General features: G+C 51.5%; 6 protein-coding genes and 1 pseudogene across 6 annotated transcripts; 4 read left to right on the plus strand and 3 right to left on the minus strand.

The window, feature by feature from the left end:
- Positions 1-3231: 3231 nt before the first annotated feature.
- SAPIO_CDS10567 (uncharacterized protein) lies at positions 3232-3720 on the plus strand (the record flags this gene model as incomplete). Its single annotated transcript, XM_016784137.1, has 2 exons — positions 3232-3492; positions 3568-3720. The coding sequence occupies 2 exons, from the start codon at positions 3232-3234 to the stop codon at positions 3718-3720; spliced, it is 414 nt and encodes a 137-aa protein (XP_016638378.1).
- A 2836-nt stretch (positions 3721-6556) lies between these two features.
- On the minus strand, positions 6557-8428 carry SAPIO_CDS10568 (uncharacterized protein; the record flags this gene model as incomplete). Its single annotated transcript, XM_016784138.1, has 3 exons — positions 6557-6979; positions 7251-8074; positions 8161-8428. 3 exons carry the CDS (start codon positions 8426-8428, stop codon positions 6557-6559), a joined length of 1515 nt encoding a protein of 504 aa, XP_016638379.1.
- A 909-nt stretch (positions 8429-9337) lies between these two features.
- SAPIO_CDS10569 (uncharacterized protein) lies at positions 9338-11073 on the plus strand (the record flags this gene model as incomplete). Its single annotated transcript, XM_016784139.1, has 3 exons — positions 9338-9400; positions 9781-10981; positions 11051-11073. 3 exons carry the CDS (start codon positions 9338-9340, stop codon positions 11071-11073), a joined length of 1287 nt encoding a protein of 428 aa, XP_016638380.1.
- A 632-nt stretch (positions 11074-11705) lies between these two features.
- SAPIO_CDS10570 (uncharacterized protein) lies at positions 11706-13835 on the minus strand (the record flags this gene model as incomplete). The annotated part of the gene is made up of 3 exons (XM_016784141.1): positions 11706-13498; positions 13586-13628; positions 13692-13835. 3 exons carry the CDS (start codon positions 13833-13835, stop codon positions 11706-11708), a joined length of 1980 nt encoding a protein of 659 aa, XP_016638381.1.
- A 1774-nt stretch (positions 13836-15609) lies between these two features.
- SAPIO_CDS10571 (Uncharacterized protein) lies at positions 15610-18087 on the plus strand (the record flags this gene model as incomplete). Its single annotated transcript, XM_016784142.1, has 2 exons — positions 15610-15792; positions 15895-18087. The coding sequence occupies 2 exons, from the start codon at positions 15610-15612 to the stop codon at positions 18085-18087; spliced, it is 2376 nt and encodes a 791-aa protein (XP_016638382.1).
- Positions 18088-18994: 907 nt separating this feature from the next.
- Positions 18995-21349, plus strand: SAPIO_CDS10572 (uncharacterized protein; the record flags this gene model as incomplete). The annotated part of the gene is made up of 3 exons (XM_016784143.1): positions 18995-19105; positions 19387-19488; positions 19985-21349. 3 exons carry the CDS (start codon positions 18995-18997, stop codon positions 21347-21349), a joined length of 1578 nt encoding a protein of 525 aa, XP_016638383.1.
- Positions 21350-21714: 365 nt separating this feature from the next.
- On the minus strand, positions 21715-22707 carry SAPIO_CDS10573 (annotated as a pseudogene; the record flags this gene model as incomplete).
- Positions 22708-23810: the final 1103 nt, after the last annotated feature.

Here is a 23810-nt window from a genome sequence, read left to right on the forward strand (position 1 = left end):
GTTCAGGAGCAGTGAGGGACGGTGAGCTGGAATCCAATAATTCTGAACCCCGGAAAGCACCGGTGGCGGGCAACGGTCAAGACAAATGCTCGTGCTCCATCATCCTCCAAGGGACTCTTGCAGACCAGACCAAAAATCTCAAATAGGAATTGGTGGATGGGCCGCTCATAAGAACAGTTTATTCTTATGCAAGATTCCGCAGCTTCCATCTTCACGAATGTGAAGCGTGGAGCCAAGCATGAAGGATTCCCCCACGATATCCCCCAAGGACTCCATAGAAATATGAATAGCTTAGTTGACGCAGGCGTCCCGTTTGATCCTGTTTGATCATGTCGTACATCATAGCATCATGGCGGGGTCAAAACCCCTTGCTAGGCGAGTATCTGCATTGTGAACACGAGCATGGACTGTGACGGCTGCAGGCTGAAGACTTCTCCCTCCCGTTGTCGTTGTCTAATCTATGAGTACTTCGTACACTCTTGCGAAATATCTGCCAAGCGGGTTTCCAGCTTCCCCTCAGCTCCAAGGGCTCGAGAGCCAAGAATCACAAACCTTGCCCTTTCCAGAATTCGATATCGCACTTCGTACATGGTCGGTCTCCACATTTCTCGAGGGCTCGAGTGTTGCTATGCATTCAATCAATGATCATTGACGGCCTCGTTCATGACCCGCATACTTCACACATGCTGGACGGTCACTGCGGAAGTCCGTGCCACCGATGCTTGACGCCAACCCAACGTCGGCGGGGACCCAAACGTCCAATGTCGACGCCTACTCGCAGTGTCCTACTTCGTACATTCCAAAGGCTCGGCGCTGTGTGATGATCTTTCCTTTCTCGAGATGACCATTTCAGCTTAGCTTCGTCCGAGCTGTGTGCAAGGAAGGAAAACAACCAAGCTGGTGGAGCTCCGAGAACGACAGCCGCCACCGTTTTGACAGCACCCACGGCTCTACTTGCATGCATCGTTTGGGGGATGATCCCTTGGGTCAAAGCATCCACGAAGGCTGCACGCAACATTCCAATGACCTGTGGGGAGATTTGATCTCATGTCACCAAAGAACGTGGTGCCATGGTAACATCTCATATTTCTTTCGTATATCCCATACCGTAATGCCTTGGTTGAAATGATAAATACAAACTAGCTGAGTCGACTGAGCATACCGGCGCCGATAACGATGAAGAAGGAATTCGGGCCCCATCCAGCGGAGCTTTCTCCAGATCCATGCGATGGTCTGAGCACGTTCTCGCATAAAGGCTCCGGTTCCGGGCCGTGGACGTGTGGACGTCTGCCCGGTTTGAACTTCCCTCCCCTTGTATTCGTCCAATCCAAGATCCATTATTGTCCTCCGCTTTGAAACATACTCGCATCTCCTTTCTTTGTCCTTTGCATACTTCTATCGAGCCCGGTCCCGTCACGGGATTCGGGTATCCCAACGACCGCACAGTACGCAGGCCTTAGCGACCATTGAAGCGCCGGACTTGGAGAGTTCGGGGCATTGTAGAGGGCTTTTTTCGCCCTTGGCACAACAGTATATGATCTTGTGGCCCCAGTGGCCGCAAATGTACTGAATATTCTCGGCGTAGCACATGCTGGTAGCATAGACCCCTGGTTTCGGTGTAGGGGATGGTTATATAACGAATAGGCAACAGATAGGCTGTCTTTCTAAACCAGGCGATCGATTGCACTGCTGGCGTTTAGGAAAACGTGTGTACGATAGATAGATTGCTGCTGGCTTAGAGCGTGCTAGAGATAGGAGAGAAACCAAAAAAGAGACTGTTTCATGGAAGCCTAGTTATGAAAGCCTCCGAGCAAGTCAAATCGATCTCGTCCCGCCGAGGACAGGCATGATATATATATATATATGTATAGCCTCTACAGCCCAAATTACACGCCAAACTCAATGACCACTTGTTTTAGTCCATCTCTCCGAGTAATCTATATGGCTCAAAGAACTCCCAAGGGTAGACCGAACTCAGGCCATTCCAGAGAGGCAAACACAAAGAGCAACACCGCAGCTCCGTTTTATATTCGGTGTATCAGATTCACCGAGGACAAAGAAAGTTCCCAACACGAACACTTTCATTTCCTACTATGAAGCTAACCGAGAATAGCTCTTCGTACTTTGAAACTGGAGAATTACTTCCCGGCTTGCTCATTTGCACCGTCTCGAGCTCCCTAGTTTGCCCAGCTTGAAACACCTTTATTCTTCGTTCCGCCCAATCACATGGATCAAGAGTATTACAGTTTCTAATAGCCTCACAAGGCTTGTTTGTTGAGACGAGGCCCAAGTATACGGAGTAGGGATCTTCCATTCTTTGTCAAGTTGTCGAGCCAGAACGAGAACCGAGTGTTCCGGTATGCGAAGATATCCTCGATGGGAAGGCGGTACTCTGTCGTTTCCCAGATTCACAACTGTCCTCGTCAGATATCACATCCTCGCGGGTTCCTGATCTCTACGTCTTGTAACTACGCTTCGATCACAAAATATGGTAAGGAGCGCGTACATGAAATTCGATAAATGACATGAGCTGGCCAATTGAGTTGATGTGTTCCTGCCTAGTGACCAAAAAGACCTAAGCCAGGGCTTGGACCTGAACTGAGACTCGACTCGAGCATCCTTGTTGTCCTGTGAATCGGGTACTGCAATTGTAAGGACCGAGATGGATCACTCTAATGGCTTCGTGTAAGATTATGACAGAATAATCGTCGGCCAAGACGGCGTTGATCAACCTGGAAAGCACTCCTGACTTAAGGGCGAACCGTCCAGTGTCTTGGAAAGAACGAAAAGGCCGTGGTACTTCCAATTGACGTACTTCCGCGGAGGCCTCGGTACAATTGTAAGGCAAGTGCTGAGCAAAAGCAGGAAGGAAGGAGGAAGGAGATGGGAGATGGGAGGCAGGAGACAGGCCACACGAGGCAGAAGTGACAAACCCTCGGCAATCACCTCCAGTTCCCTCTTTCCCACGCAATCCTCTCCAAAGGACGCGCCTGCGTTTTGCTAAAGGCTATTATAAATCCTCCTTGGCAGGGTTAGATAGTTTGAGTCTGGCATTAATCTCTCCCGTTCCTCTTCATCTCGTCACTCTTGACACAATTCCACCATCAAGCTCCTAGTCACAGAGATATCTAAGGACTACCCATGACAAAAACCACCCTTATTAGTGTACCCATCTCAAGTCTCACTTGAAAATTCCCAGCACCGACCAGGCATTCATTCCTATCAATCAAGATGACCGAAACTACTTCCAATGTCAAGGCTGCCATCGAGGAGGTCGCTTCTGCTCCGACGGACGCCAAGGTTCCAGATCCCGAGGGCGAAGGATACCCGCCTCTGGGCCAAAACGAGCCTACGAAAGAGGAAAAGGGAACTCCGAAAGATGTTCCAACCTCGGGGACCAAGCCACAAGATATTACCCTCAATCCGTTTGAGGATAGGCCAAGTGTGGTCCACCTTGAGGACGAGGTGTCGAGCATATCAAAGGAGGCTCAGGTACGTCGTGTCAACCACGCGGCTACAAACGCTCATTTGATATCGATGATCTTTTCGCTAATACTTCGAGAGTAGAGGATTGCCTCGATCGCCAAACCGCACATAAAGACGGGGACAAGGGACCAACAACCTGCCTCCAGCGCTGAGCAAGCCGGCCCGGCCATCGAAACCGTGGATTCGACCGCTTCGAAAAAGGAGAGCACCAAGAAACGGACTAAACGTACATAGAGGGGCTGCGGTTGTTTTTGACGGTTGGGCATTTCTTTTCTCCTTCATTCTCCATGCTTGTTCTGATGTTAGGAATTCTTCGTGGGAAAGTATCCTGAATAGAATCATCTATAGTTAGCATAATACAGCAGTATCTCTACAGCTTCATTACAGCTCGTACGCTGTTAAAGAACCCAAGTTATTCATCATCAATTCATGCTGTCCAGACCACTGGCTAAACGGTTGGATCTTTCCTGAATACAATCATGACCTTCGCAGATAGAAAGTGTAAAGCTCGACCTCCCAGTAGTCTCAATAATCTTCAACAACAATCTTACAAGTCACAGCCTTTATGGACCCCCCTTCCGGTTCTCTGAAAGTCGTTAATCAATAATGGTCCGATATCTCAATCTCCGGCTTTCTTCGTACTCCCGTCTGCGCCTCTGTTTCCTCGCGCACCCGATCCAGACCGCGACGCCAATCAAGGTAGGTATCCCAAGGCCGACACAGACCGCAGTAATAATGACTGGTGTACTGGGTCCGCCCCTAGATTTGGGCACAGTCGGTGTAGTTTCGGGCCCGGATGCCGTTGTTGGCTATCAGCAAGTTAGTATAGGTAGAAATCGGCAGCTATCACGCTGTACGTAATCCGACATATAGCTAATTGATGTCAACTAGAAACATGACTGCCGGGGTAAACTTACACTACTGCTCCCTCCTTCGTCACTGGATTGTCGTATATAAAAAAGGTCTGACTTTGCGATCGTGGGTTCAGAACCGCCTTGTCCTTGAGAAGAATTGGGGTTCTGGGAGAGGAGCTCAATTTCGTATTCCGCGGCGGGGATGTATGGGAGAGGGTATGGGATGTTTTTCCAGGTGAATGAGGTGCCGGATAGGTCGGCTGTTGTTCGAGTTGGGGAGAATTAGCACTTATAAGTATGATTGTGAGAGATTTCTGAAGCTGAAAGATGATCTCCAAGTAGTATGTGACATCGCTCCTAATCCGATATCCTGGGCATTCCTACTCGGAATCAGGAGATTCCAGCTATGATTTGACAAGCTTGGATGAGGGACTCACTCGAGATATTGGCCTGCCAAGATACCACGCCATCTGACGTTTCGTTAAATATCCTCCCAGACAGGTACGCCGGCGTACTCCCAGCTGCGAGCTTCTCCCACTTAATTTCAAGAGAACCACCTTGGGGTACATCTCCAAAACTCGAGGTGAACTCGGCTAGTGTGGCCGTTATTCCGCATGCGATCGCGAGGGTCGCCCGCGGCGGCGCCATCGTCGGATCCCCTCTTGGCTTCTCCCGGTTTTCGCTAAATATTTCTCACTTCCTCAGAGTTTATGTAGGATCTCGTACTAAACGGTAAAAAGAGATGTCGTCGGGACTAAAGTCGTCCAAAATATCGAGAGGGAAACCGAAGCGTTGGACGGACGTCAGGTCGAGAGTCGAGGGCGCTTGCGTTTTCCCCGATTCGGTTTGACACCAAACTCAAAGCTCGAAGGAGCCCGCCACTTCTCACAGATTTGGGGGCGAAATGCTCTATGAAGAAAGAGGAAGTAAAAGGAAGCAAGGGACGAAGCGAAAGAAATTTGGGGTCGAAAAAAAAAAGAAAAGAAAAAGAAATAGGCGAAGGGAATCGATATCCGAATCTACTCGCCATCGATTCATCTGGTCTGGCGGGGGGGACATTTAATATGTGCAAAGACATTATTCTTGTTCTTTACTCTAACATTCGCCCTTCATTTATTATCTTACACTCAGCTTTCGCCTTCACTATGAACGTAATTCTTGCTGTTTTCTTGTCGTAAGTATGTATACACGAAACCACTGGAGGCCCAGTTCCTGGCTCTGGATCTTTGCCTCCGAAGCGAGGTAGCGTACGAATCCAGTCCCATCCCGGTTTTTAATATACTCATATGCATGGCGCAACGAGGACGGCTAAAGCGGGATAAATGTGCCGGAAGGGAACCAACCTTCCACGGTGCAAAATGGCAAAAGGCCAACGAGGATCACTCTCAGGGCATCTCGGGGGGTAGAGGTTCGGGCGGAAATGGCGGGCCTGTGCCGAATTAGGGAAAGGGATTCATCTCCCAACTGGGCGGTATCGAGAGCCGGAAGAGGGCAGTTTGCATGGAGATTTGTTGTTGTACAGATGGTGAGAGCCGGGATATGATCCTCCCTTCCCTCGTGGAGAGACTCGCGAGGAGAGAGCGTCGTATATTAGTGTCGGTATTGATGCGCCCCTAGCCGGATTGAAATTGATCGAAATTGATGGGCTAATGGGTTCGACAAGGGTGCCGGTCTTCGGTAGTGTAGACATCGGGGTACGCCTACGAGGCTCTGTGATATCCACAGTCGACATGCGTATCAATGGTTCTGATGTTGAACGGTCGAAAACCCTTGCAGGTCGAATATGTATACATATATGGATATCAAACAATTGCATGTAGGCAAGAATGTGTCCATTCTGCGATGACAGCCTCCCCCTCGGATGTGTTCCTGCCTTTCCCTAATAACATGTCCCTTCAACCCATAACTCCCGCAACATACATCGAAAAGGAAACCCTTCGAAAACAGGGAAAAAAAAAAAAAAAAAAAAAAAGACGACAAAACGAAAAAGGAGGCCTTCCATTCTACCTCTGCATGTGCAGTGAAGTACATAGTCCAGGGACGGACTGTGAAGGCCGGGGAGCTGAGGCATCATATAATACACAGGTGCTAGGTGGTGCACAAGAGAGTTCCTTTCTTCCTCCGAGGTCGATATTTGTCCCCACCTCTTCGATTGCCTCACTCAATCGAAAACTATTGTGTTGTGTTTGTGGGGTTTGGCACAAAAGATCAAGATCTTAGTGCTGGCTCCATTGGATCGTGTCGAGATCGATACCCTCTTGCACAAGCTCCCAGAGAGGGCTGATGTCGCGAAGATGCTGGACTCGGTTCCTCACGGCCTCAAGGACGTAATCGATCTCGTCTTCGGTCGTAAACCGTCCGATACCGAAGCGGATGCTACTGTGGGCACTCTCATCGCTGCTGCCCAACGCGCGGAGGACGTAGCTAGGCTCTAGAGAAGCCGAGGTACAGGCGCTTCCGGACGACAGGGCAATATCCTTGAGCGCCATGAGAAGGGACTCGCCCTCGATGTAGGCGAAGGAGACGTTCACACAGCCGGGGTAGAAGTGGTTGGGATCACCATTCTGATGCGTATGCTCCATGGAGAGGAGACCGTTGAGGAGACGATCGGAGAGGAACTTGATGCGCTTCGAATCATACTACAACAACGTGTATGGTTAGCTCGCTGCTGATAGCATTCATCGAATGGCTATCCGTAGATACGTGACAGAATGAATGCTCAAAAATAGTAGAAATCAGAAATTGCTGCGATCAACAGGCTGCGGGCCGGTCAAGGCCCATTCAGAAAGCCATGCATGTATAAAGCAAGTCATCATCGTAAGTGGGACGCACGCAGGGTGCGAACAAAACAAGAAAAGACGAGAGGAAATGCAAAGTAATAATAGGATAAAATGAAAGGCATCGTCTTACCTCCATCTCATCTTTGGCGATGCGGCAGGCCTCGCCGAAACCGACAACTAGAGGCGGCGCAAGGGTACCGCTCCTCAAGCCTCGCTCTTGGCCACCGCCAGAAATAATGGGCTCCAATCTGACACGGGGTCGCCTGCGGACGTAGCAGGCACCAATACCCATGGGGCCGTAGATCTTGTGCGAGGAAATGGACATCAAATCAATGTTCATAGCATTGACATCGAGGGGGATCTTCCCAACGGCTTGTGCGCCGTCGGTGTGGAAGAAGACCTTGTGCTTCCTGCAGAGCTTTCCAATTTCCTCGAGCGATTGAATAACACCAATCTCGTTGTTGACAGCCATGATACTGACCAAGCAGGTCTCAGGTCGGATAGCAGCCTCGAGGTCTTCCAGTTTGATGAGACCCGAGGGCTGCACAGGGAGGTAGGTGACCTCGAAGCCCTCGTCCTGGAGATTCCTGCAGCTGTCGAGGACGCACTTGTGCTCGGTTTGGCTGGTAATGATGTGGTTCTTCTTGCCCGATCGCTTGAAGAACCTCGCAACACCCTTGATACTCATATTGTTGCTCTCGGTAGCGCCGCTGGTGAAGATGATCTCTTTCGGATCGGCTCCGATGAGACTCGCCACATGGGCGCGGGCAACCTCGACGGCCTTCTCACTGTCCCAGCCGTAGGCGTGGGTCCGTGAATGGGGGTTGCCATATTCACCGACATAGAAGGGAAGCATGGCATCCAGGACTCTAGGATCGACCGGGGTAGTCGCCTGCATGTCGAGGTAAATGGGGCGAGCGCCCTGATCTAATATGGAAGCGTCCTTGACGAGGCCTAGCCATTATCAAAATTGCGTTAGCACAGCGGGAAAATTGAGAAAGCGGAGATCGGAGATGCATGACAAATACACCCGGACATACCAGAAATCGAGCCCGTCGAGGGATCTCGGGCCTGAGCTGCCGCAGCAGAGGATGAAGAGAATGGCGGATTGTTCACCTTGATGGCGGCCTCGCCTAGAGCCTGAGCCTCGTCCTTCTTCGACTCCGACACGTAGCCCCGACGAGCGATAGAGGGCAGGACGGGGGATGCGATCCTGGAATAGCTCTGCCAGATCCTCGATGACAACGTATTTCGGGGGCCAAGGCGGCGGCCCGCCTGCCTAAACGCAGATGATGCTAAACTCGCCATGTTGATTATCCACAGGGTGGCATGAGGCAGAGTTGTGAGGGTTGAAGGTTGGAGGGAGGAGAAAATGGAGAAAATGGAGAAAACAATTGTTTGGGATTTTTTTCTCTTTTTTTTCTAGCTGCGGTTACGGGCGCGGGCTGAAGCTCCTATCACCGACCAAGCGGCGGACGGGGCAGGTTCGGTAATTCCGTTTGATTGGCCGATATCTCCTTCCCTCATAAAATTCTGGCCCGTGCACGCTCTGACGTAAGAAAAACGCTTCGCAAGCCGGACCTTTTCTTGCGGAAGGAACAATCCAACCGGAGATGCTGCAACTGCAACTGTGGGCAAGCGTCGGCCAGTTCAAATTTCAAATGGAGGGGCATATGCATTTAGGTATTTGCTCGGGTTACGTCGTACCTCGTCACTGTGGTGGTGGTTGCACCTGCCGGCTATCTCGGCCATGGCAGCAGATCTACATTTGAGGGATTCCAGGATTCAAATTCTACGAAGATAAACTTGCAGATTGTCCGGCTGTTTAGAAACTAAACCGCGGCATTGGGGCAAAGGAGAATAATAGCTAATTGAGGGACATCGGGGCAGGAGGAGCGCCGCGTGGAAGGTCCTGGTGGCGATTCAGTGCCTGTGCTGCTCATCAAGGGTATCAATCGATGAATATATTGAACGAACTATCGAAGCATAATGATGAGGAGCAAGAGCACAGTGGACGACAGCTTTCAATGGCATCCGTCATCTGCGTCAGCCACCCTCTCAGTATTGTTACAAGGTGTAACGGTGGAAGACGGGCGCTACGCGGGCGTCTGAATTTGAGAGCTTGGGCGAGAATCGAGCCGAGCTGACAAGGCTTTTTGCTGTGTTTGGGTAGTCACGTCCTTGAGCTGCCTCCCGCACCGCCACAACATCGTCGTCATGTTCAGAACGCCAAGAGAACTTACCCCATCATCGCTAAAATACAAGCCTGCGCCAGAACCAGTCTCTCAAAGCTGAGCCCATCCGACTATTGACCACCTTCTTTCCACGCAAAACCTTGATTCCCCTGATCTCCTCAACCTTAAAAGCTTCGACACTACCGTCGCATTAATACCTTCATTCGATCTCCTACAATATTCGGTCCAATTCTGCCTGCTGCATCGCTGTGAAGAGAGCATGAGCTTCAAGGGTTTTCAGAAGAGCGTCGTTCGGGTAATTTACCCCCCCTCCATCCCTACATCCCTCCATCCATCCCACTGCCGGATCCGAGACGTCCGGGTCCGCCTGTTCACGAACAAGCGGGGATGAGCTACGAGAGCTCCCACGATCGTGCAGACGCGAAATATTTGTTGCTGACAATATGGGTTTGTGGTTTACGGTAGGCGCCTCAACAATTCCGAGCCAAGTTTAATATTGGCGAGAACACCAAAGATGCGGTCTACGCGGATGCCGAACTCAGATTCCAAGAGCTCGAGAAGGAGACGAAGAGGCTCCACGATGAGAGCAAAAAATACTTCGAGGCCATAAATGGCATGCTCAGCCACCAGATCGAGTTCAGCAAAGCCATGACCGAAATTTACAAGCCCATATCAGGTCGCATGTCCGACCCCGACAGCTTCAAGGCTGAGGGTAACCCCGAGGGCATTCGAGCCTGCGAAGAGTACGAAGCCATCGTCAAGGATCTGCAGGAGACCCTCCAACCAGAGTTGGAAATGATCGATGGCAGAATCATTCAGCCCGCCAACGAGCTCCTCGATGTCATCAAGGCCATTCGCAAGACCGTCACGAAGCGCGAACACAAGAAGCTCGATTACGACCGCCACCGTGCGACTCTCAAGAAACTACAAGATAAGAAGGATCGGAGTGCAAAGGATGAGAAAGCCATGTGGAAAGCTGAGAACGATGTGGAGCTGTCGACGCAAGAGTTCAATTACTTCAACGACCTGTTAAAAGAGGAGCTGCCGATGCTCTTTACGCTTGAGCGAGACTTCATCCAGCCGCTGTTTCAGTCCTTCTACTACATGCAGCTCAATATATTCTACACATTGCACATCAGGATGCAGGAGTGTGACATTGGCTACTTCGACCTTACCCTCGATGTCGAGGAAGCCTTCCACAAGAAGCGCGGCGATATTCAGGAGCAGGCCGAGAAACTTTCCATTTGCAAGTTCAAGACTACGGGTCAGAGACGCCCTCCCAAATACGGTGCCAAGCCTGGGGCCATAGAAGCTGGTGCCTCTTCGACTACCCCCAGAATCGCATACAGCCATAACTCGGATGTCATCGATAATCCTCCACCTCCATACTCACCGAACCCCGTGTCGTCCGCCCCCGTCAGTCCCAGTCTTGCAGCTATGGCGGCCGCGAAATCGAAGCCTCCTCCGCCCAAACCAAAACCCAAGCGTTTCAGCGCTGCCCCTACACCGGCTGTTGAAACCGTCACTGCTCTCTACGACTTTGCAGCGCAGGCCGAGGGAGACCTCTCCTTTAGGGCTGGAGACGTGATCCAGATTGTCAAGAGGACAACGAATGAAAATGAGTGGTGGACAGGAAAGCTGAATGGCAAACAGGGTGACTTCCCAGGTAAGATTATTACCCCTGGTTTGCAGCCCTTCCGTTTGGAAATTGAAGCTAACACTTCCTTTCTTGAAGGAAACTATGTGAGGCTAAATTAGAGCTGATACTCTTCCCCCTGTACTTTCTTATCCTACCAAAAGGTCTATGAGAGGTAGACAAAAGAGACGTCATCAGTGAATTTCCATTGCAGATACCACAAACCACACCATGATACAAGCAAACCTATTAGCTTCTTCCTCCGCCCTTTCATTTTCATTTTCAGTTCATCACATTTTTCTGCTTGGTTTGTTTGTTCCCTGGGAAAACTAGGGGGAGTTGAGGGAAATAGAGGAATTCTTTCAAGCTCGGAATTGCATTAAAGAAGGATCAATGAGGCAAAGACTCTGCTCGAAAGAGCAGTTGGAGATGATGAGGAGGAATGCTTTTGGAAGGTGAGGAGACCAAATGAGAAGGGATGGCGTTATGCATCGTAGCCTTTGCTTTAGATGACCTGACAGCCTAAAATACAATCCTACGTATGGAAGTGCAGTTGAAGATTCAAAAAATGCATACACTCGTATGGAGATAAACTGGAGATGTTATCCCACGCTCGTTTTACCTAACACATTGAGTGAATGATTTTGGTTTCATGTTTTGCAAAATCCAATGCTGCTCGTGTTTCGAGCTCTCAATTACTAGTTACAACTGGAATGCCTTCAAGAATCGAGCACGCGTTTGTCTCCGCCACCCCTTAGGGGTGAAAATGAAAACCCATTCGATGTTGATGCGACAACGTCACCTGCAAATATAACCAGTTGCTGATCCGCGTAGAATACATCGGCTTCTCGGGTAGTGGAGACCGAGCGCGGTCAACTTCTGAAAACCGCTTCTCTGGCTTCTCTAGCTTGTCTTCTTCCCTCTCCTCTTCGCTCTCCTCTTCGCTCTCCTCTTCCCTCTCTGCAGACGACTCGTGGAAGGAGTGGAGGCTGTGCAAGTTGACGGAAGGGTCGAAGCCAATATAGATGAGGGTCTTTCGGGGGTATTTATCATAGCCAGCAAGCGGTTTAGGGACGGCGTAGATGAGGGAGCCGTAGTCGACCACCGCCTCGACCTCTCCCGAATATAAACGGGGGTTGAGGATGCGGTGTAATGTCTCTAGCGCACTTTCCCCGACAAATAAACATGCATCCCCATCCGCAATTTCCCATCCATTGTCTAGTTCTGGAGGCCAAAACAGTGTCTGGTTAACTTCTGCGGGTGGACCATTGGGATTACGGCCTGTCGCAGGACAAGGCCAGCCGTTTCGTGTCATGATCCTCAGTCTTAGCTTCTGTGTCGTGCGCGGCGTGTCGATAACGGGGTTGACCATGTCAACGAAGCTATCGCAGGAAGGAAAATACGAGCGTACAAAACACTGGTGGTACGGAAATTGGGGGCTGGTGGTGGCATTGTCACCGTGGTGCACGGTAGAGGGGACGGCGCACCACGGGTTTCGTGAATTCAAACGCTCACTAGACTGCGGCATGACGAAGAGATGCGACTTGATGCCGGCTGTTTGAGCCTCTGGTTGATAGGAGTGACTGTCTAGGATGAGATCGGTCACTTCTTCCGCGCTTCGCTCTCTAGTGATAGCTAGTTCGTCCATTTCGTCGTCCAAAGGGTCGACGGGCGGCGGACCGCCGTCCTGCTGCCCACCGGCATTTTCGGGGTCAGACGCTGTGAGCCGGGAGGGCCGGGGAAACCCTAGTCGCTTCTTGTAGCAGGTTCGGCGGTTGTGGTAGCCTTCAGCGAGGAACTCGCGGCGCACCTGAAATACTGTCAATTCGCCCTCACGTTCATCCTTCTCCAGCTGCATGGAATTCCATCGGAAATCGGCTAAATCGGACGAGTAATCTCGCTTCCAGTCTCTTCTAGGGAGTGCGGCTTCTATTGGGCCAAGACCCAAGGAACTGATGGGCATGCGTAAGACGTGATGAGGGTCGAGAACGGTTGGGTCATCGTTGCGCACACAATGGGCCACATGATCCGAAATAGCGTAAAAATAGCCGTCGATCACCTCGAAGCAGATGTCTCCGCCGATTTCTCTCCCATCAAAGTCCTCGAGAACCACTTCTGGAAACCACTTCTTCTTTTCAATGTCGAACTGATAGATACGCCACCGGCGATCATGCCTATTGCCGCTGGGCAAACTGAGGCAGAAGAATAGGAACTTGTCGGTGTTCCTCACCGCTACTTTGGGGTGGCCTTCGACTGTGCGGGTAACAATGAATTTTGAATGCCGCGGATCCAGAACAATCAAAACGGTAGTGCCGGTCAGCTTGCTCCAGTAGATGCAGGATAGCATCCCATGAGCATAGTAAGCTGGGTAAAATGTGAAGCTGTCCAGATTGATAACTTCCCGGGGGACTGACCGGAGCATAGCCGGTACATCTATGACGGACTCATAGTCGGATGAATTCCGTATATCACATACCCTCAGTTTGGAACATTCTGTCGTGTAGCATAGGACGCCATTCGTGTAAATATAGCGGTCGACCTCCTTAGCTATGATGGTAGCGGTATAAGGGTTTGCTGTTGTGATAGCCCTTCGCCTTTTCCACCAAGTCCTGAAGGCTCTTGAAAAATCTCCACCTCCGCTGGCCCGAAGAGCCTCTGGTGAATACGGCGCATACTTCTTTTATACACCAAATCCCGTGGTTAGCGTCAGCATGTAAGGTGGACCAGAATGGGCACTTACAAGAAGTATATGGCGGCAAATATGGCGATCGTGAATGAGATACTTGAGTCCCTTGCAAGTCAAACTGAGATGAAAGATGTCGTCTGGGTCAAGATAGTCGGCCATGAATAACATGATCTCGACGGGCATGTGATAGAGATTCATGGTGCTGAGAGGCGCCACAGAGAGAATAGAGAGGGAGTGAGAAAGGCTCGAGATAGACTTGAACAAATACTCCGATGATTGCCGGCCCAGAGAAAAGAATGTCGACGTCTAGGGTGTTAATAGCACTTCCGTTCGAAATTGGAATTATTTCTGAGGCACAGACGACACATCTGATGTCACAGTAAGTGTGGCCGTGTGTCAATGGGCGGAGGTTGCCCTTATATACACTTTCTGGTCTGAGACTTGTGCCGTCATCTAGAATCCCACCCGCGGAGGTGAAACTCGAATTCGGAGGTCCATCCCTTTCGAGAAAGCAAAATTGGAACTGACGAGCCATGTGGAAGACCTGAGGCTCTTCTGCCGTCCTCCGCGAAGAAGAGACCGGCCGAATCCTTGACGGCCCTGGTCAATTCTTCACTTGGATAGAGAAGAGAAGTCTATGAACCACTCCATCTTCATTTTGATGAACCCTGTGGAAGCAGTCGCAGAGCACTCTTTGTGGGACGACAGTATCTCCACATCCCAGTGGATTCGGATGCCGGTAGAAGGTTCCGGCTGGGACTCTAAGCGAGGCCGCCAATGGGCGATGGAATAATTAAAGCCGATTCATTGAAGGGAGAAGAGAAAGTGCTAAAGTGGCGTGTGAGCATACTAGTAATTTCGTCTCTGGTCTCCGCGCATCGAGAAATGAATGGAAACCGGTGCGTCCACGGTCCCCATGTGTGTGGCCTTCAGATCATCGTGGCGCAGGGATCAATCAGAGGCATTTGAGCCGCATGACTTAAAAGTTCGATGTGACGGCAGGCAGAGCGAGGTGCAGTCTTTAGACCCACCGGCCTTTTCTTTCCATTTCATTGTTTCAAGGTCAGAACATGAGACCGATTTGGGCTAGAAGCTTCACCTTCTAAAGTTGGGCAGATACGTGCACATGTCTAGTAAAAGTGCAGAGCCTTGCCGATGTCACCGGGGGCAGCGAATGACCCTCGCTTCCGATTCGCTGGTTATCATGGGGCTACAGACCGTCCGACACGAGGTTACCGGTCGGTATTTGTTTTAACGGCGCCTGAATGGTCGTTAGTTTTCACGCGATATTAGCCTCATGCGGGCTTAGCCCTTTGGAAACGAAGGGCTTGGCTGCGACCTTCATAATATCACCCACTTTGGGCTGCTTTTTGTGAGGCCATTATAATGGCTGGTTTGCCCAGTTTTGCCTGTCTTCTGCGGCTCAGTCAAGTCAACCTGAGGTTGAGCCTCAATTGTGCCGGCTGGTCTGGGATGTGGGGGTACAAGGGTACAAGGTCCGTCTGAGGGTCGACAGCTCAGGCCAGTTGGCAGCAGCCAGGTATCAAACTTGACATTGAAAATAAATTGTGTTAACTCATAATGATGACTCATCATCGACCACTCACTTCAGGCGTTGAGTTGCTGCGGCAACACGAGCCAAGTACAGAGAAACACTGGAAATATATACAAACGGTTCAACGATGCTTTACTTGGGAGTGTGCGCCATCTCTGGATACATTTGACACTGCAACACCATACTTCGTTCGTACTACCGGCTTTGCTCCCCATATTACGGCCCCTACACGGCGTGCAACACTTTTGCCGCAAAGTGAGGCTTCCGTAAACTTACAACTCGACGTGATTCCAGACTATCGCTCCATCACCATTTCGACGTAGTCCGCTCACGTCGACTATGATAAAGCCAGGCACAACTATTCTTCGACCATCCTCCTCCTAACTTAATCGCCATAGCAGTACCCATGCATGCGGCATGGCTGATTTAGAGAATCTTCGCACAGCATCGCTGTATATAAACAACCAGCTCCTTTCGAGGGGCCTCTTGCGCGATGGCGAGACCATCGACTTTTCCAACCCCGGGAACAATGAAGGCGGGACGGCTGCGACGATGGGTCGGATCATGGGCATCGTCAATGATTTGATCCTGCGCAGAGATGTAAGTTGAATCGGTTGAGATGTACCGGAGGAAGCCAGGCCCCATCTCCATCTCGCTGTCGATATGTCTAGTACTATGTCTAACACCCAGCTCTCATCTTAGCGAGATGCTGAGCACCGCGAATCACTCTCAGTAGCGATGCGGACCCTCCGCGCAGACAACCTCAGACAGACAAGCGACCTCACCCGTCTGACCGAGAAGCACGCCGAGACGGAGCGGAAGCTGAACCTCGCCGACGCCTCGGAATCAACCCTGCGCACACAGCTCAAGAGCGCCGAGTCTGCACTACGCGGACTCAAAGAAGAGATGTCGCGCGCGAAAACCCTCGTCGCCCAAACCCGCGCCTCGTGCGCCACAGAAGTAAGACGTCGAGATCGCCAAATCGACACCCTGAAGAAGCAGCTGAGTGAAGCGACGAGGTCCCGTGGATCCACGAAAAACCCCGCCATAACCGTCATCAGCGTCACCGGCGATCTTGGGCTAGAGAAGGGCTCTCCAAGCCAGGCGGGGTGCACGGCCAATTCTGGCTACGACCTTCGGAGCGAAACGAACGAGTTCCTGACCGAGCTTGCCAAGAGTTTGAGCGAAGAAAATGAACACCTCCTGGTGCTCCTCCGTCAAATAAGGGATGACATCAGGTCCATGAGCGGCTGGGAACGCGAAGCCCCGGAGGGCGACGGCCATGTCGTCACCGTCATCGCTGGTGTTGATGAGCTGGAGTCTGATCTGAAGAACGTACTAGAACATCTACGCACTATTCTTACGAACCCATCGTTCGTGCCGCTTGAAGAGGTCGTAACACGAGAAGAAGAGATTGGCCGTCTACGTGATGGATGGACAAAGATGGAAACAAGATGGAAAGAAGCCGTACATCTGATTGACGGTTGGAGGAAGCGAATGGCTTCCAACGGAAGGCCCGTGAACGAAGAGGAACTTAAGATGGGCCTTCGACTCAGTCCCGTCCGCGTCAAAGACGTGGAAGAAACCTCTCACGGAGTGGAGTTACGCCTCCCTGCAGTCCAGGAGGAGGAAGAGGAAGATTATGAAGGATATGATGCGGTCCAGGCGACTGAGCAGCATGTGCTAGCAAACTCCCCTTGTCCGGTGATACCGCCAGAGCCCATCGCCACCTATCCAGATCATGTAGATCTGCCAGAAGACGAAAGTGACAGCGGGTCGAGCGTTTACGATGATGACTTTGACGTTGAAGATTACGATGTCGAAGAACCAAACGTCCAAATCTTGGAACAATCGACCGCCATGATCCGGCCAACTCAAGGCATGATGGACTCTTCACCACTTCCCGTGCCGCCACAGTTGAGCCCGCTCAAGGACTCGGAATCGGCAGGAAATCGCAGTGCCGCAAATGCCACAGGGCCACGGGGCAAATCTATCGATTACTCAAAGATTGCGGCGGAAGACACCTTCGAACTAGTTGAGGATGTGCCTGAGTCCCAGAGCGGGCGCTCACGAAAGGAGCTAGTAACGAGACGGCAAATCCGTCCTGCCACGGCGCACCCATCTACTTCCCAGACTGAACAAGAGTTCGAGTCAAAGCAGGTCGAATTAGAGTCATCCACGTCATCCCTAGACAGCCTCCTACTCGAGAGTCCGTCGAAGAAGCCGACCCAAGCGCGTATCAGAACCGTAACGGCAAGGCCTCGCCAGGCTCAGCCTACCATCAGGCCAAGAGCGGCACCCGCTCCAAGACCGCCCAGGTCAGCGGCGACACCTTCAAGGGAAGTCAAGACCGTGGCCAAGAAATCAGTAAGCCCGAGGGAGCGAGTTCAACCTAAGCCGGCTGCTGCCCCGACTCCCTCTCAGCCTTCTATTAAGCGTGTAAACTCGCGCCTTCCTCTGCCCAGGCCAGCGGAGCCAGCGCCACAACAGAGCCCCCTTACAATGGCTGCCATTGCAGCTAAGCTAGCTGCTTCCGAACGTGAGGCCGACGCGGCTAGGGTCAGGGCTAAGCTGAAGGCCGCGAGGATGGCTAAACGGAAGCCGGAACTTGCGCCCCCAACAGACTCGAATGAAATGGAAGCGCACACCGTCGAATCTCTCCAGGATACTGTTGATCCTGTGAAAACGGATCCCATCCAGCGCGAAGATGTGAGGGAAGATGCCGAAGCCGAAGCGTTCGGTAATGGTGAGCCTGAGGTGCAAACTAAGAGGAAGAGGGAGAAGAGAACCGGCAAAGCGGCGTCAAGGAGAACGTCAAGGAGGAGAAGCACATTAAGTCCTTGGGAGCTGGAGAGTCTCATATCTGGGAACGTAGTTGCAACGCCGGCTAAGTGAACGAATTATGACTCTTTTGAGGAGTAGTCGGGTTTGTGTGATTGGCGATATAGAGTGGGAAGACGAGGGCTTTGGTTGGGTTGGCTTGTTTGCTTTTTTGAGTACCTTTTCATGATGATGACTTGATGCCTCCAACGTACATTGGCATCACGGCCTTTTAGCAAAGCATATTCTAATATTTTTTCTCGAATTCGTTCGCCAAACACAATTAGAGAGGAGGCTAAATGAGAAGACATGAGCCTTGTCCTCCACCGAGTATTTTCCATCCCCATCTCGTCCTCCTCCACATCCTCCTTCACATCCTCTTCTAACTGGAACCTTAGCGTAATAGAGCAGTAATCCCTTGGCATTGACTTTAACTGAAGTGTTCGTGGGCTTGAAATGATTGAATACAGCTTTGATGCGGTTGCGAAGAGCGTCTTCAGGCCGAGGTGCTTTGGCTTGATGTCAAGGATTTGAGGCTTCCAATTGATCCACACTAGCGTCCTTGCTGATTTCGAAGCCCAGAGCCGATTGATCTTCCTTCAGGAATATATTTTTGTTAATTAATTAGTTAATTAATTTATTAAAAAAATTCTTACTTTTTTTTTTTTGCCTTTTGACAACATGTTTTTATATCTGTTGTATGTTCCTTTCAAAGAGCTCCTTGGGTGACAAACATCGCCTGAAACACTTGTGTACAATTGGCGCCCACTGGCTTATCATCACGTGGATTGGCGTTGCACATGCATCAACGCCCATCGACATCGTCATCGAGTCTGCGAACCGCTCCTTCGCGAAGATTGCTAGCTCCTTCAAGAGATAGGAATCGAGGATTTTCCTTGTCCTATCCATTCCTAGATTCCGTTAGTTTTATTATCTTCCCGTTTATTGAAAAATAGATAAACGATAATAGGGCACAACAGCAATGGCTCGGGACGGTCCGCCGTCCCCCGCGGCGCGTAAGGGAGCTCTCGAGCGTGGTCGAGAGGCCTACCAGTCTCAACGCTATAAAAACGGAGTCGTATTTTTCAGCCAGGTTCGTCTTGATTTTGCGCTTGGGGCATTATTCTTCGACACGGATCGCTAGCTCGAGGCATATTGAATTCAGTTTGCTGACGTTGGGTCAAGGTTATCAACTCTTGCCCATGTTCCGAGCCCTCTGGCGGTCGGACCCGAGCAAAATGTACCTGCAAGAATTACGATGATGGCCCAAAACGAGGCCAGGCCTATGGTCTTGTTGATGAGATCATGAGGCCGTGTACGTGTGAAGCTCCCGGGCGTATCTTCTCGAGATGCGATGATGCCCTTCACAACCAGGCCCTCGACTATCGGTCCGCTTGTTACGACGCGCTCAGTAAGCTTGAGCAGGCGAGGCGCGATGCTGAGTGGGCGCTTGAGCTTTACCCACTGCGACTTGAGGTCTGTTATTTTCCCGCCGCCGAGAAACCCTCCCTTTTTGACGAAGTTATAGCAGACTTCCACTGAGACCTACAGCTGACACTGCTGTTCTAGGCTTACTTACGCTTCGGGAAGATCGCTCGGCGGCAGGGTAACCACGTTCTAGCCTGGCAAATATACTGCGCCGGCTTGCAAATCGGTCGGCGGAATAGCTTAGCAAACGACGACAGATTCAAGGTGCCTTTCCCCGAAGCCCTTAATTGTTCGATCATCTCTGTTAATCAGACTATAGAAACTACTCCTAGTTAGACAGCCGCTCCACGCTAAATTTTCCAAGCAAGACCCTATTGAACTCCCTATGGAGATACTCGAAAGTATCTTCCTTCATTTTAACACACGCCAGCTAAGGTACTCCTGACAAACAGCCATTACCCCATCTTTCTTTAGGCGATGCTAACATACCAATAGCGCCTGTCTACCCGTATCGAAGCGGTGGTTTAGAACATTGTCATCTCAGCCGATCTTGTGGAGAAGCCTCGTCTTCGAACCCAGAGCCCGATCCATTGCCGGTCTCAATTCCGTGCGTCGTATCGTCAAGTACAGTGGCAATGATGTCAGATCCTTGACGATTACCGACACCAACAGGTTCAATTTCGAGGCCAAGTTTCCCGCTCTTTTGAATGGATCACGGAAGACGACGTTCTTGAGCCTGGAGGGGTCACCCGTGAATGCCGGCGACTGTCTCTCACGCGCCAGTTGGACCCTTGCTAATCTTAAACATCTAATCCTCAAGTCACACATGTTCCAAAAGCACAGCGTGCCTGGACCTAGCGATACAAACCGGCTCCTGAGAGATATCCTAGTCCGCAACGTCGACCACCTCGAGTCCGTGTGCATCACCTCTGACCATGTCAACTTTGGTCCAACCTGGCCGCGCATGGAGAATCTGAAAGCCTTGAAAATTGTGGAAACACTCAAAGTCACCATCTCTCGCAACACCGTAGGACAACGACACGCGCAGCTGGTGGAGCTTCCCACATTGTGGACCAAAGCACCAAAAATACAGCAGCTTTGGCTCGATGTATCTTATTGCGTTGGCCACGACCATGATATGTACGGTCCGGCTCCATCCACTGCTTGGCCTAATCTCCAATCTCTCGTGGTCGGTGCTGGAGTGAACTGGGGACACTTGGGCGCGCCTTATGAGCAGCTTCGATTTCTTTGGTGTCTCGAGAATACACAAGACGGGCCTCCGGAAATGCTCACATTGGCACCAGATGTTGAGGACACCATTTCCCAAGGGCCCGACGGAGCACTATCAAAATTACAACACATGTACGTCCCGCGATTCTGCGGTGACATGACCAGCGCTAATATTCCGGGGGTCGTGCTTATCCGCGAGGGGGTCGAGGCGGCGGTGGCATCGGGGACTTTACGTACCCTCGCCATGAAGATCGCCATGAAGACCCAGGAACGTGAATATATCAACCAGTTTAACTGGCTTAGAGGCTGCGTCTCTCTGCGCACGTTGTCTCTCTTCGTCACCGCGGAGCCTTTTAGAGCCCGGCTAGTGGCTAGTTACTCCGGCAGGGCTCATATGCCTTGGTTCTCCACGAGCGCCAAGGAAGTGGCGGGCCTTGTTGCATCCTTCCCGAACCTCGAGACGCTCGAGGTGAGCCACGAAGAAGACGAGATTTCGACGATTGGAGCCATTATTGAGGCCGTTGCGCAGGAGTCGGGCTCGGTAAAGGTTATCTACCAGGACAAAATCATTGGCGCGCCGTATGACAATTTGAAGGATTACCTGAAGAAGAGATCGGTGGAGCTGCGCTACGGGCGTCTTTCTCTTCCAGAATTTCCCCTGAAGCTTGAAGGGCTGTGAACGAGTCTATGTAGCAGGCTTGGTATGGATGGCAAGATGGACCACTTGCCCTACGCCGAGGTTGTGAGTGGGGTTTAGGAAGCGATTCTCACTCTGGTCCATTTTTCTATGTTTGAACATTCATTCATGGGCGTTTTATCGGGTGATACCCTTTCGTCTAGCGGTTTCGGCGCAGATATGGTTTATGAATAAAATGACGGTATCGCGCAGAGATCCTTACGTCCAGCGATACCTATATGACTACTAGATATCACCATCGTAGTCGTGACGATGCAAAAAATGCACAATCGCTTGCGCAGCTATAATGTTTTCAAATGCATCTATTTCGGGCAATTTAACATGTCTGTAGCAAATGGGTCTCTCATTCATGTCTCCGGCTTGAACTTGCCCCTCTTCTCCTTCATAGCTTCCACCCTCTTCTTATCCTCCTGGAATCTCTTCAGCAACTTCCCTTGCTCCTCCTTCCTCATCTCCCTCAGCTGGAACCTATAGAATCCCTTCATCTCCTCCCTCTTCTTCGCCTCCTTCTCCAACATCTTCTGCCTCGCCTCCTCCGCCGAGCTCTTCGTCGCCGGCGCCGCCCGACCACCCCTCGTCACCGTTACGAAACCATCCTCGTCGGGCTCGTTCCTTAACCTCTTGGCCATCTCGGCGGCCTCCTTCTCCTTGCGGTTGAACACCTCGAAGAAGGCGTGCACGGCGTTCTGTGTCTCCGCCTTATCGGCCCTGGAGAGCCTCAGGTGCGCCTGCAACCAGGGAGCGCCCAAGGGAGGAACCTCGGCGCTCTCGGGGATGCCCTGGCCCCAGACGGGGTATTTCCCGTTCTTGTTCGACTTGGCCACGGCCTTGAGGACCATCTGGGCGGACTTTTCGTCGGCCAGCAGCACGAGGGCCGAAGATCCGCTCTTGTGCAGGTTCCGCGTCCAGATGTCGGGTAGCCGCGCCTCTTTTTCCTTTTCGGCGTCGGCTTCCTGCTCCGCGCGCTTCCTCTTTCGGCCCATGTTGGCCATTTTCACGGCGGCGGCCGGGTCGAGCGTCACGACGCCGCGGAGCTGGGCATTACTGCTCGTGGTGTTCGTGACGGCCGTGCGGGAGCCTTCGTCAGAGAAAGTTACGGATTCGAAGCGGCCGGGGCCGACGAGGTGTGCGAAGAGAGCGCGGAGGTGGGCGGGGGTGGTGTCGGCGGGGATGTTTTTGAGGAAGAGGGTGCGGGAGTCGGTGGGGGAGGGGTTCGTGGGTCGGTTGCGGCGCAGGCGGAGCTCGTGGTGGATTTGGACTTTGTAGGAGGGGGTCGGGGATATTGCTATTTTGAGGATGAGGAAGGATTCCTCGGGGGTGGACGAGGTGAAGTCGGCCATTGCTGTACGCTTTGCCCGTTGAGCAGGGTAGTTGGCGGTTGATGGTTTCAATGGAGGCACAGAATGAGTAGAATAACAGTGATCACTGCTATACAAACATTAAATAAAAGGTTCCAGAATGAGTCAGGGCGTTAATCGCAGATGCGTCCCAGGTAGATGCCTCTTGTAGAACTTGACGATGGGTATACACAATATTGCTGTCTCGCAAGCACGAAAGCGGTGGGCACTTTTTTGTTTTTCTGCCATGAGAATAATTCTCGGTGTGTGACTTGGTCAAGCACTTCACCGAAAATGCTTACATAATAAACATCTGCAAGCCACATCTCGAGGGAGCCAGTCCAGATTGGAACCTGGATCGCATCATGGTAACACCAACACCCTCTCTTCTCCCTGAGGCCCACCTTGGTGCATCAATTAATCGTATCATCTATCATTCTGTACTTTTTCTGCTTGTCTCATCTGAACTGGGAAAATCCGAGACCTCACGATGCAGGTCCCATCTTCGTGGAATAGAAGAGGCAACCCACCCAACCAAGCCCGAAAAATAGAGTTACATCCCCCAAAATCTCACGATGCGAAGGTAATATTGAGGCAGGAAATACTTCGTAGGCGCTGCTAAAATCTCACCATTCGACCAAGCAAGGCCCTCCCTCCATCGACTGACCGCCGTCTTATGTTTTCCATTTGCTTTACCCGCCCCTGTGGTTAGCCCATGCTTCTTACTTCCCTGCCCCTTGTAATTCCCAGGAGCCGAGAGGTTGGTAAGAACGAGTCCGTCCGTCCGCCGTACCCTGGCCTGGCGTCAGGGGGCTTTTGCGCTTTCTTTTCCTTTTTTTTTTTTTTTTTTTTTGGCTCTCCCTTTTGCCCTGCATATTACCTCGTGCATCCGAGGTTCGATGGGTTACATTGATCAATCCGTCAAGTGGCCCACGACTCAAGGGGGGCCTCCATCTCACCCGTCCATCGACCCCCCATCATCAATTTGTCCAGCCCACTGGCATGAGAGACTGCAGCATGCTACCCGAGACATGCACTTTCCACTTTCCACAACGTCGGGAACGCCCCCGAAGTTGGGAATAAGCGCGCTGTGGGTGATAAACCAG

The sequence above is a fragment of the Scedosporium apiospermum genome (assembly GCF_000732125.1).
Source record: "Scedosporium apiospermum strain IHEM 14462 chromosome Unknown SEQ_SAPIO_0176, whole genome shotgun sequence".
Lineage (NCBI taxonomy): Eukaryota > Fungi > Ascomycota > Sordariomycetes > Microascales > Microascaceae > Scedosporium > Scedosporium apiospermum.